The following is a 13,892-nucleotide window of genomic DNA, read 5'->3' as shown; positions in this document are numbered from 1 at the left end:
CCATTAACACTTGTTATGTTTTTGATAATAGTCATTCTAATAAGTGTGAGGTGATATCTCATTCTAGTTTTTATTTGTATATCTCTGGTAATTAGTGATATTGAGCATGTTTCCATATGTCTACTGACCATTCATGTCTTTTTGAGAAATATGAATGAAGTATAAAAGAACCTATCTGTTCAGTTCCGTTGCTCATTTTTCACTTGGGTTATTAGTTTTGTTGCTGTTCAGTTATTTGAATATATTATATATTTTGGATTTTAGCTCCTTATTAGAACTAAATTTTATATGATTTGAAATATTGTCTCCCATCCCATAGGTTTTTCTCTTTACTGTGTTGGTTTTTTCCCTTTGCTGTGTAGAAGCTTTAAAGTTTGATACAATCCCATTTGTTTACGTTCATTTTTGTTGGCTGTGCTTTTGGAGTTAGAAATAAAAGCAATTCAAAGATCTGTATGAACTCATGAAAGACCTTGAATAGCAAAAGGAATTTTGAACAAAAAGAATAAAGCTCAAGGCATCACACTCCCTTATTTCAAAGTGTATTTCAAAGAAATGTTATCCAGAAAGCATTATACTGGCAGAAAACAAGACACATCAAGTAATAAGGATTGAGAGCCCAGAAATAAACCTATATATCTATGGTCGACTGATTTTCAACAAAGGTGCCAAGAGCACACAATGGGAAAAGGACAGTTTCTTCTAACATCTGTACTGGGAAAACTATATCCACAGCAGACGAATGGAAATGGACCCTTATCTCCCCTTGTATACAAGATTCAACTAAAAGTGAATCCAAGTAATAACAAAAAATATAAACCTACTAGAGGAACCTCTAGGGAAAAAGCTCCAAGATGCTTATTTGGGCAGTCTTCTTGGATATGGCACAGAGAAGCACTGAAAAGCCAACAAGCTAAACATTTAAAAAGTTGGGGATATAAACAAAGAATAAATCTAAACACAAAATGGAAAGGAATATTAAAGAAATACATAAACCAAGAAAATGGACAATGACAAAAGAAATTAGTGCATTATAAGCTGGTTTGGAACCATGGGGTTAATGCTTTTAAAGCTGTAGATTTGGGGGTTAATACATTAAAGCCATAAATTTTCATCTTAAATAACACCTTTGTTTTAGCCTACTTTAGTTATAGTTTACATATATTGCATATAGAGTTTATTTTCATTCATTCTAAGTATAGGCATATAAATATGCCTATACTATATTTATATATATTATATATACTTACAAAATAATTATGCATAATTATTATATATACAGTATATAATATATAACATATATAATATAAATAATAAATATATAATATATGATATAATATATATTTATTATATATATATATTTTTTGCAAGACAGGGTTTCAGACTGGCTCATGTTGTACAGGCTGGATCCAAATACCTAGGCTCAAACAATCCTGTTGCCTCAGTGACCTGGGTTGTTGGAACTACAGGCACAGGCACACACCACTGTACCTAGCAAAATAGTTCTTAATCTGTAATTCTGAACTCATAAAAGATCTAACAAAGTCATTTCCCCCTCCCCCCAAGTTTGGTACTAAATTACATTTTATGAAAGAAACTAACTTGAACAAACATGAGACTTTATATATTTTATTTTCATTTATTTTGTATTGTTGATGTGATTCTCTACAGAAATATTAATTTCTTTTTTTTTTAAATCTATGTTGGTACTGGGGATTGAACCCAAGAGAGCTTAACTACTGAGCCACATCCCTAACCCTTTTTAAAATTTTTTTAAAAATTTGAGATAGGATCTCAATAAATTGCTTAGGACCTTGCTAAATTTGTGAGGCTGTCTTTGAACTTGAGATCCTCCTGTCTCAGCCTCTCTAGCTGTTGGGATTTCAGGTGTGCACCACTGTGCCTAACCAGAATTATTAGTTTTTGATATGGACACTGGTCTCACTGGGGGGTGTTAAATTATATATAAAATATGTACCATATAATTGTTCAAGAATCCTCATAATCCCTTCTAGCTACCATCTTAACTTTTCTTTTCTTAGAAAGAAAAGTCCATATTTACCAAATCTACTTTTTCACCTCCATCTTATTTCAATCCATCATAGTCCTTTGCTGTTCTACCGGAATTGCTTTTGCCTAGTTCATCCGTGCCTCCTCTTGCCAAAGCTAATGGAGACTTCTTAATCTGTCTCTTACTTTATTTAAACATACTTGATCATATTGCTCACTGCTACTTCTGATGAGATTTTTTTACATTGGTAACTTGTTTGACTTTGGTTTTCTTCCTAACTCTTCTAATTACCAGATTCCTTTATAATTTTCTCTTCCTTTGCTTAGTTCTTAAATGTCTTATGCTCTCTTCTTTTTTAACTTTGCATTTAATTCCTTGGTCATGTCATTTATTCCTGTTACTTCAGTGATATTTATGCTTATAATTCCAACTCCTTTGTCTTTAACCCATATTTTTTTAAAAATATTTTTATTAGTTGTTGATGAATTTTTTTTTTTTTTTTTTACCTATTTGTATGTGGTGCTGAGAATCGAACCCAGGGCGTCACATATGCTAGGCAAATGCTCTACCGCTGAGCCACAACCCCAGCCCCTTTAACCCATATTTTGTGCGGCTATTTAGAGTACCCAATATTTAATTACTTATGAAATATTTTCTTGTGTCATATATTAAGATACCTGAAAGGACTCTGATTTTTTTTAACCTCTCCTTTCTACTTATATATACTTTAGTCCTCTTGTTTTCTTCCCAATATCTCTCAAAAGTATAAACTTCTTTCACTCCCTTTCTTCCTACCTTTGTTTCTTTTATTGGGTGTGTGGTATTGGATTGTACCCAGTAATTCTCACATGCTAGGCAAGTGCTTTGCCTCTGAGCTATGTCTTCAACTTAATTAGCTTCTTTTCTTCTGTCTCTTCTGTAGTGCAGACCATCATTGACTCTCCTAGATTATTGCAAAAGCTTTTAAATTAGCCTGCACATTTCTAGGCTAGGCCATTCTCCAGATTGCAACCAAAGTGGTTTTAATCTAATACTCTCCCTTTTCTTCTTAACATCTTCTTAAAACTCTTTATTGTTTTCTTGGTATTACTCAGGATTCTTTTTTTTGGTACCGGCTATTGAACTCAGGGGTGCTCGACCCCTGAGCCACATCCCTAGCCCTATTTTGTATTTTATTTAGAGACAGGGTCTCACTGAGTTGTTTAGCGCCTTGTGATTGCTGAGGCTGGCTTTGGATTTACCGTTTTCCTGACTCAGCTTCTCAAGCTGCTGGGATTACAAGCATGTGCCACCGCATCCAGGGTACTCAGGATTCTTGATGGTAGGTAACAGAAACTCATCTCACACTTGGTTTGGCAAAGAGGAGAATTATTGAAAGATTTTGTAAGTGCAAAAATAACCAGAGCATATCTGTGCCTCAGAGAAACATGGAAACAGGATTTGGAATACTGCCAATACTTTCTTCTCCCTTTTTCTCCTTGTTGCAGTGTGACTTCATTCTCTTCTTGTTACCTTTTTTTTTTTCCCCAAGAGGCAGAACATGTGAATGTCAGTATTATTAGAGCTTCACATTTCTACTGTCATGTGAGGAGCTTAGACTGTGATTGGACCCCACTTCATGCTGTTCACTTTTATGTAAAAATATGTCAAGAGTATTTAGGATATGGAGTGAGCATCTTTTCTGTTTCTAGGTGAATTGCTCTACTCTTGTGTTTGAATTCACTTCCAGTGTTTTATCTAATGTCATAAAATATTTCCAGAGTTTCTTTAATATAAAGATTTTTGCCAGGGCTGGGGATGTGGCTCAAGCGGTAGCGCGCTCGCCTGGCATGCGTGCGGCCCGGGTTCGATCCTCAGCACCACATACCAACAAAGATGTTGTGTCCGCCGAGAACTAAAAAATAAATATTAAAAATTCTCTCTCTCTCCTCTCTCACTCTCTCTTTAAAAAAAAAAAGATTTTTGCCAGCATCATTTCCTCTGGGACATTATCATCCTTTCATTACAACCACTTTCTTCCTTGTTGTTCACTAACTTCACTAAGTTCCTTTAGCTACATATGTAGAATCTCAAATAGTGGCAGTGTTGGCACTAGCAGTGTTGCCATTCCCAGTCACCTTTTTCTTCTGTAACTTCATTTACATTTGTTTTGATTTTATTTTTAGCATGTCTTAGTGTGTTGTGACCCCTTGATATGACTTAGTATATAACACTATATCATCTGGTTTCTGCTTGCTTTTTTTTTTTAATATTGTCTTTTTTTGTGTTCTGGCCTTTATTTATTTATTCATTATATCTGTGGTGCTGAGAATAGAACCCAATGCCTCTTACATACTAGGCAAGAGCTCCACCACTGAGCCACAACCCCAGCCCCCTGCTTGCTTTTTAAAATTCCCCTCAAAGGGACTTATTCCTTGAAACTTCTCAGACCTTAGCTCACATGGTTTTCTTAAATTTGAGTTCCCTGGCTCTTATCTAGTCCCTCATTCATCTGTCCTGCTGTCCTTTGTTCATTTACTGGCCCACACTCTTCAAATTTTTCTATACATGTTGCTTTATCTAAAAAAGGCTTTTCTGTCCTTTCAAATTTGGGTTAAGTTGTTGGCCTGTGGTGCTCTCATATCACATATACTTTCTGTCATAAAATCAAGCACATGATCTCATTGCATTGTGCTTGTTTACCTACCTGTTACCACTACTAGGCAATGTTTTCCATGCAAATAGAGACCATGGCAGTATTGTGCCCTGCTGTATTCCCAGAGCCTAGCACTGTCTAGCATAATTTAGGTACTGAGTAAAATTTTTTTAAATTTAAGTTTTGATGGAATATGAATATACCACTAGAAGGTATTCTGGAAGAATGTAGTATAGGTTAGTCAAACATGACAACACAGGTACTAAATTATAAAATTTTGAGAATTTATACTTCTTTATACTTTAAATTAAATGATACTTTTAACAGCATACATTTTATGATTATTATATTTAATAGCTACATTATAGAAAGTTGTCACTGGAAAATTTTTTTTCTGATTGGTAGATGCTTAACAAATACCTGTTAAATCAATGAAGGCATAGCTGTATACACTTTCGTTGATTCTAATAATTACTTTCATTTATTTCTAAGGTATCTTCATGTTTTAATGATCTTTTGGTCATTTGTTGCTGGAGTTGTAACATTCTACTGTTCCTTGGGACCTGATTCTCTCCTACCAAATATACTCTTCACAATAAAATACAAACCCAAGGTAAAATTGTGTTCTTATTTTTAAGTCAGTATGTATGACCCTATGTTGTTTAATATTTATTGTTGAAAACAAAGCAAATGATTTTTAAAAATCCATTTACTATTATTTAATAATAGAAAGCATGAAGTCTGTCAGAAAAATTTCAAAATGAAATTTATTTGTGCTTACTTTGTGTGTGTGTGTATGTGGGTGTGTGTGTGTATATATATATATATATGTGTGTGTGTGTGTGTGTGTGTGTGTGTGTGTATACACACACACATACACCCCCATGTGGGAATATGTGTATATATGTATATTTGTGTATATATATGTATGTTTATTTTTATTTTTTTGGTGTTGGGAATTGAACTTGGGGTCTTGCATATACTAAGCATGTACTCCAACACTGAGCTATATCCCCAGGCCTATTTTTAAGGTATGTAGTTCCAAGAAGAGCCTAAAATGAAAATACAAATTTCTCAGGAAGTTGGAATCCATAATTTTGGAGTGTCTTCCAACTAAATATTAACTAGCAGGGAAGTAAGTCAAAAAAGAGGTTCCCAAAGCTGGTTGTTCAGTAGAATCTCTTGGGGCATCTTTAAAACTACATATTTCTGAGGGCTGGGGCTGTGACTCAGTGGTAGAGGCGCCTGCCTCGCACATGTGAGGCACTGGGTTCGATCCTCAGCACCGCATATAAATAAATAAAATAAAATCATTGTGTTCATCTACAACTAAAGAAAAAAAACAGACTAAATGAAGAAGGAAAGAAAGAAAGGGAGGGAGGCAGAGTTGAGAGAAGAAAAGATATATAAAAAAATACATAATATTTCTGAACCCCACCACCAGGTTTTGATTGAATAGTTCTGGGTTAGAGACTTTTAATCCATACCTGTTAAAAGATTTCCAGGAGATTTTGAGTCACAGACATAGGGAATTCTCTGTTAAATAATCTAACTTTGTTAATTTTTTCTTGTTTTTTTGCAGTGCTGGGGATTTAACCCAGGGCCTTTTGCATGCTAGGCAAGCCCTCTAACCCTGTTAATTTTATTACATGTCTGTGTTCACCACAGAAACAGAGATATAATTATTCAGTTTGCTTAATCAAAATCATTTGTTTTTCTGAAATTCAATAAAGGTGGTGGTATAGTAAATCTCTGGAAGGCAACGTTCTGGTCTCTAGATCAGGATTTAGTGCAGTATTTTTTTTTGTTGTTCTGTGTGTGTGTGTGTGTATGTGTGTGTGTGTGTGTGTGTGTGTGTGTGTTGCTGGGGATTGAATACAGGACCTAACACATAGTAGATGACTGTTTTGTTGTAGACAACTGCAACTCTTGGTGGGACAACATCAAGTCTTACTCAACATTTCTTTCCTTCCTTCCTTCCTTCCTTTCTTCCTTCCTTCCTTCCTTCCTTCCATCCATCCATTAATTTTTTATTGTAGTTAGACACAATACGTTTATTTTGTTTATTTTTATGTGGTGCTGAGGATTGAACCCAGAGCCTTGCATGTGCAAGGCGAGAGCCGAAAGTATGCCCTGTATTTGGTCAGGAACCTGACTAGTCATCACTTAGGTTCTCCCTCAATGAATTCAAGGTTTTGGAGAAACAAAATTGTTTTTTCTTATTCCTTTGCAGTAGAGTATCTCATTCAAATAGAGGTTGAGTTTTTTAATAAGTGGTCATAACATTTGACTTTCTTTTTTTTTCTTTTTTTTTAGAGAGAGAGAGAGAGAATTTTAATATTTATTTTTTTTTAGTTTTCGGCAGACACAACATCTTTGTTTGTATGTGGTTCTGAGGATCGAACCCGGGCCGCACGCATGCCAGGCGAGCGTGCTACGGCTTGAGCCACATCCCCAGCCCCTTGACTTTAATTCTAACCTTGGAAATTTGGCTTAGGTATTGTGAAGTATTTCATTAGGTATTTTTCTTTGTTGGCAGTTCAGTTTAGCAGGTAGTTTTTATTGTAAAGAATGGTATCACTGTTAAACAGACATTGAGTGGAAAAACTGTTGAAAAGTTGATTATCTGTAGTAAAAGTGATACATAAAGTAAAGATGAATCTCCCTCTTCAATTTTCTTTTTTTAGCAGTTAGGACTTCAAGAATTATTTCCACAAGGTCATAGCTGTGCTGTTTGTGGTAAAGTGAAATGTAAACGACATAGGTAAGTTAAATACTTTTTAATTTGTTGATCTTTCTAATTGCATTATTAAATTACAAGTGGTTTAATTGTATGGTTTTTTAGGCCTTCTTTGCTACTTGAAAACTACCAACCATGGCTAGACCTGAAAATTTCTTCTAAGGTTGATGCATCTCTTTCAGAGGTAATTCATTTAATTACTATTGCCAGCTACAGTCATATGTTTCTTTTTTATTTATTTTTTTACTTGTAGATGGACACAGTACCTATATTTATTTATTTATTTATTTTTATGCAATGCTAAGGATTAAACCCAGTGCCTCACACATGCTAGGCAAATGCTTTACCACTGAGCTACTAACCCAGCCTAGTCATGTCTTTCTTAATGATGGGGATATGTTCTGAGAAATGCATTATTAGATAATTTCATTATTGTGACAACATCACAGAATGTACTTACACAAACCTAAATGGTATAGTTTAGCCATTAGACGTGATCTCTTGATGAAGTCAAGAGATACAGTAAGTATGAGCCATATTAGGCTATTGCCAGCATGATATTGCATGCTGTTGTACAGTAAAATTTTTTATTTTATTTTTATAAGATGAAGGAGTAGGCTGGGTGTAGTGGCACATGCCTATAATCCCAGGGGCTTGGGAGGCTGAGGCAGGAGGATCGAGAGTTCAAAGCCAGCCTCAGCAAAAATGAGGTGCTAAGCAACTCAGTGATACCCTGTCTCTAAATAAAATACAAAATAGAGCTGAGGATGTGGCTCAGTGGTCGAGTGCCCCTGAGTTCAATCCCTAGTATCCTCCCCACAAAATAAATAAAAATAAATTTTGATTAAAAGTATAGTATGAACTGGGTGTGGTAGCTCAAGCCTGTAGTCCCCAGCTGCTGAAGAGGCTGATGATTATAAGTTTATGAGTTTGAGACCAGCCTGTCCAAGATAGTGAAACCTATCTCCAAAATTTCAGGGTTGTGGATCAGTGGTAGAACGCTCATGTAGCATGCATGAAGCACTGGGTTCGATTTTCAGCACCACATAAAAATGTAATAAACATTGTGTTCACCTAAAACTAAAAAATAAATATAACAAACAGTTCAGTGTAATTAATACATAAATCAGTAACATAGTTGCTTATTTTGTATTAAGTATTGTATACTATACATACTCACATGTGCTATACTTATTTTATGACTGTCATTGTAGTAGGTTTGTTTACACCAGCATTACCACAAGCATGTGAGTAATTTATTGTGCTACAATGGCTATGTTCTCACTAGGTACTAGGAATTTTTCATGTTCTTCATAATCTTATGGGACCACTGTTATATATGTGAGCCATCATTGACTGAAATATTACTTGCTGTATAGCTGTGTGTACTCAAAACAGAAAATATTCAATTCCTATGGAAAAAATTTCTAGATATTTGTATTAAAAAACTTAATCATAGAGCATGTCAGTGTATACCACTTAATGAGTTTTGGGCTAGATAGTTATTACAAAATAAGCAGTTTGAATAATAATCTATTCCCAATTTAACTTGGAATCCAAGTTTAAATAGACATTTTAGCCATGGAGAGCCCTGCTTTACCTAGTTACTGATTACCTTCTGTAAAAACAGACATGTTCATGTTAGGGAAGTAGCAATACCATTTTATAATTCTCAAAGGAGCATTGAACTTCAGGGAACAAATGCATATCTTCCTGAATTATGATCCTAGTTTTAACATTGACTGAAGGGTAAAATAAGAAATGGGGGGCTGGGATGTGGCTCAAATGGTAGCGCGCTGGCCTGGCATGCACGAGGCACTGGGTTCGATCCTCAGCACCACATAAAAATAAATAAAGATATTGTGTCCACCTAAAACAAAGAACAAAACAAAAATTTTAAAAAAATGGGACAATTTTTACTATTTCTACATAACATAGGAGTAGAAAATGCATTCTGTTACCTTTGTTCTAGTCACATTTTACATGTTCCTTTTTGGTAATGTACAAGTTTTAGTTATTTGTTTTAGAGACTTGTCTTCTTGACAAGTCATTGAAGGTGGGGAATAGAGGTCTTATTTTTTCACAGCACCAAGTTTGGGGTCACATCTTTTTGGTAGCTAATAAATATGTATTGAATTAAATTTAATGCTAAGTAGTCAATAGCATTTGGGATCTGAATCTTGCCTAACTGTCCTTTCTTACCTCAGTTTGTACCCTTCTTTGACTAAATATAAATGGCATTCAAGTGCCAAACACTTGGCATTTTTCTTTTTCATTGCTTCTCTAAGGCATTTTTGATTTCCAAGATTTTCTGATTTAAAACTATGTTGACCATTATGGTAGCTACTAGCCATTATCTCTTTTTTTCATATTGGTTACATGTTAAAATAATATATTAGATGTATTGGGTTACATAAAATTATAAAATTTCATATATTTCTCTTTACTTTTTAAAAATATGCCTACTGGAAAATTTAATAAGTGACAGGGTAAAAAATGGGAGTTCATAACCCACTTGAATCAAATGTATGAAATATGATATGTCAAGAGTTTTGTAATGTTTTGACAACCAATTAAAAAAAACCTTAAAAAAAGAAAATTTAATAAGTGATTTACATTATTATTTTGTTGACTTCTAGCAAGAGTATTATTTGTGTCTTTGACACTTTATTTGTTCTTTCAAAACTGAAAGAACTGCTGGATGCAGTTGTGCAGGTTGTAATTCCGGTAACTCGGGAGGCTGAGGCAGGAGGATCATAAATTCAAAGCCAGCCTCAGCAAATTAGCAAGGCCCTAAACAACTTAATGAGACCTTGTCTTAAAATAAAAACATAAAAAAGGGCCAGGGATGTGGCTCAGTGGTTAAATGCTCTGAGTTCAATCCCCACATATTGTTGCTCAAAAACTTTCACATTACTAAACATTTTTTTAGATCTTACTCTAGGCAGGAACTGGGGTAGGCCTAGGGATAAAAAGAGAAATAAGGTATGATTGGTTCTTCTATTCTAGAACTTCAGCTCAGAAGGGGAGGTAGACACATAAACAAGTAATTACAGTAGAATGGAGTGCAATTGATAATGGAAGGAATGTACGACATACAGAATTGGTGTAAAGGAGGAAGTGCAAAACTGTTGACACAACAGTGAGAAGGATAACTAAAAGTTTGTCAGACTGATAGTGTGGGAAACATCAGGTGGAGCCCTCAAGACTTGAAACAGGTGGAGCATTCAGTAAGCTGGAGGGTAAAATGTGAGGGAGGATGTGAGGGAGGATGTGGGCAATGAGGAAATAATATTTTAGTAGTGATTATTTATTGGTATACTTACTGTATATTAGGCCCTGTGCTATGCACATGCATTATTTCGTGTAATTTACACCCAGCCTTGAAGAGGGTGCTATTATTAATATTACCAAAGATAAACTGGAATTTAGACAGTTTAATATTTTTTTTTCAAGTTTCATATCTGATTGGTAGCAGAATTCAGTCAAAAAGGCAGGTCTGAGTTAGTTCTTAACAAGTATTTTATATAGCTCTTTAGAAATATAAAGACTTTTAAGAGCTATGTGATGAAATTTTGATTGATTGACCCTGGAAGCCATTGATTTTCAAACTTGTATAACTAGAGTTTTAGATGTGACTCAGGATACTGTGGGAGGTGAAAAAAAGGAAGCTGGCATGCAGAGCATTCCCCATCAAAATCAAATGTAGTTCCACTTTTCTTTCATGTATTGTGGCTTGATAGATTGAGGGTTTCATGCAAGGAGTGATGTAGTCAAATACATATTTTAGATCATTTTGGCACCTCTATGGAGAGTGGAGGAGGGCAAGCTTGAAAGAAGGGAGAATAATTTAGAGTCTGCTGCTGCAATATAAGGGATAAGAAGACGAGGACACAGTGAGGCTGTAGAAGAGAACTATGTAGGATGTAAAATCAGTGGAATTTGGTCATTGGATGAGGGGGGAATAAAGAGGACCAAAGGTTAAACTAGAAACTTTTTCTAGTTTTCTCTCTGTATCTTATTCATTGTTATATCTTCCTATATATATATCTTCTTTTTCCCAGTGAATATGATTATACTTAGTTTTTGTAATAAAAAAATCCAAATTATCATTGTCTTAATATTCAAGTTATAGAATAAACAACTTTTGTTACTGCTGCCTAATGAGGTGTATGGTCTGATTTGGAAGGTATATTGGCAAGATATATTGTTTCATTCCCTTCCTGTTGCCTTTTTTTAAGTTACTGCTCATTTTTGTAACTCCTTATAAAAATTACAATATGTTGCTATTCCCTGATCCAAGAAATGGAAGGTTTAACATTTAGGGTTTGTTTTGTTTTGTTACTTTTTTACATTTAACTTATATGCTGATTTTAAACATATAGCTAAAATCTTTAAAAAGTTACCATATCTATGTAATTTATTAAGAAATAGAACATAATGAGCTCTCCAAAACTCCCCTTCATGTTTCCTTCCAGTCACTTTTATCTTGTCAAAGCTAATCATGACACATATTTTTGACCCCTTATTGAAGTCTCAGCTACTTATTTCTTCATTTTATTTTGAGAATATCAACTTATAGAGAAAGTTAAGAATGCAAAAATCTAAGCTATTATTTTCCTTAGAACTTTTTTTTTTTTTTTTTTTTTTTGGTTTAGTGAAGTATCAGAGTCAGTAACAATTTTATTTTATTTAATTTATGGTACCAGGAAAAGAACCCAGGGTTCACTTGCATACTAGTCATTTTCCATCCCTGAGCTACAGTCTTTCTTTTATTTTAAGGCTGAAGTGTGCAGTTTGTCATGAAAGTATAATATTACTGTCAATATTTGAGATAATTAAATTTGTTTTTGGTAATACATATATTACTAAGTTCTATATTTTGTTTTTCCAGAATTAATTAATTTTATTTTTCTCTAAAAAAAATACTTTTTATGCAGGTTCTTGAGTTAGTGTTGGAAAACTTTGTTTATCCATGGTACAGGTATGTTCTCTCTATAAGATCTTTCTTCTTTAATACAGTGAGTACCATCAAGTTAAGCATGCTAGTGATGTATTTTTAGTCTAATCTAGCCAAGATTCCTCAGTTTTTGACATTTTAGGCCAAATTTTTGTCATGGGGAGGGGGCCCGGCTGTATTATGTATAATATGACATTTAGCATCATTTCTGACCTCTTCTTATTTCCTTTGCCTTTCTGACTATGAAAGATGTCTTCAGAGATTATCAAATATTACCTGTGGCATAGTTGGTCCTAGTTAAGAAACATTGATGTAGGAAATCAACTAATAATTTAAAGATAATAAAGGGAAAAAAACAAAAGCCTTTGACTGACTGCTTTTATTTTTGGTGGTACTAGGCATTGAGCCCATAGGTGTTCTATCACTGAGTATGTCCCAGCTCTTTAAAAAAAAATAAATAATATGCGTATACATACATACTGAGACCTGCTAGGGTCTCAGTAAGTTGCTGAGGCTAGCTAACTTGTGATCCTTTTGCCTCAGCCTCTCTTTTTAAAATATATATGTATATATTTTTAGTTGTAGTTGGACACAATACCTTTATTTTGTTTATTTATTTTTATGTGGTGCTGAGGATTGAACCCAAGGCCTTGCACCTGCTAGGCAAGCCCTCTATCACTGAGCCACAACCGCAGCCCTAGTCTGTTTTTTTAAAGAAAAGAACTTGTAGAGTTTTTCATCACTTCAAAATGTAGTAATTTAATAATTTTGTACACAATTTTCACATTTTAAATAATTATACCTGGGGTGGGGGGAGTCTATAATTTAGATGTTTCATTAAATTCAAAGTTAATTTCAGTAGATTCCCTAGAAAAATCAACCATGTTTTTTTTTTTTTTTCCCAAAATAAGAAAATTGTTTTTCTCTATATCTTGCAGAACATAGAAAATATTCTAGATCTGGAAAAAAAATGTAGTTTGAGAATCAGAGAGATACAACATATTCATTTAATGAATATACATTTCTTTAAATAAAACATGTTTAGCTACCTATTTGAACACATAAGCCTGTATGACTTATAATGTATAATGACATCTACATTAATTTTATATTGATTCAGTATATTTTGAATATTCTATTTTAAAAATGCTACTACTTGAGTTCATCTAGTATAACCATATTAAGAAAATTCTAATATGTAGGTCATATGTCATATTTTCCTGAAAATTAATTTTTCCTGTATATTATGATTTCTTTTTTTAACATCGACTTGTGTCTTAAATATGGAGCTGGAATGTTTATCATTTAAAACAAAGCTGATGATGAAGCCTTTTATAAATTGAATCCTTTCTTGAAGATGCCCTTATTTCAACTCATCCCCTAATTAGGACTATTCAGATATAAAATCTGGTTGTATTTCTAATTGTTAAAGCATTGTATTTTCTCCATAGTGTAGCTATTGATGTTGTAATATCTGCTTTCTGAGTAAAATAGAGGCATGGGTGCTACTATTGTCTTCCTTATTCTGTTAAGGGACTTAACAGCA

General features: G+C 34.0%; 1 protein-coding gene across 5 annotated transcripts in view; it reads left to right on the top strand.

Moving 5' to 3' along the window:
* The window catches only part of SNX14 (sorting nexin 14), a 118,935-nt gene that overhangs the window by 10,521 nt on the left and 94,522 nt on the right, over positions 1-13,892 (top strand). For 3 of the 5 annotated variants that reach the window (XM_081294874.1, XM_081294872.1, XM_081294870.1), the window contains exons 2-5: positions 5,139-5,259; positions 7,334-7,410; positions 7,492-7,570; positions 12,327-12,370. In XM_081294874.1, the coding sequence (XP_081151000.1) occupies positions 5,139-5,259; positions 7,334-7,410; positions 7,492-7,570; positions 12,327-12,370 (321 nt within the window). The remainder of the gene's footprint in view (positions 1-5,138; positions 5,260-7,333; positions 7,411-7,491; positions 7,571-12,326; positions 12,371-13,892) is intronic. The other 2 variants (XM_081294873.1, XM_081294871.1) reach the window with 1 other exon arrangement.

This window comes from Spermophilus citellus (assembly GCF_964194105.1).
Source record: "Spermophilus citellus genome assembly, chromosome: 5".
NCBI classification, from domain to species: Eukaryota; Metazoa; Chordata; class Mammalia; order Rodentia; family Sciuridae; genus Spermophilus; species Spermophilus citellus.
Note: the sequence above shows the minus strand (reverse complement) of the source record. Positions and strands in the feature narration are given on the sequence as shown.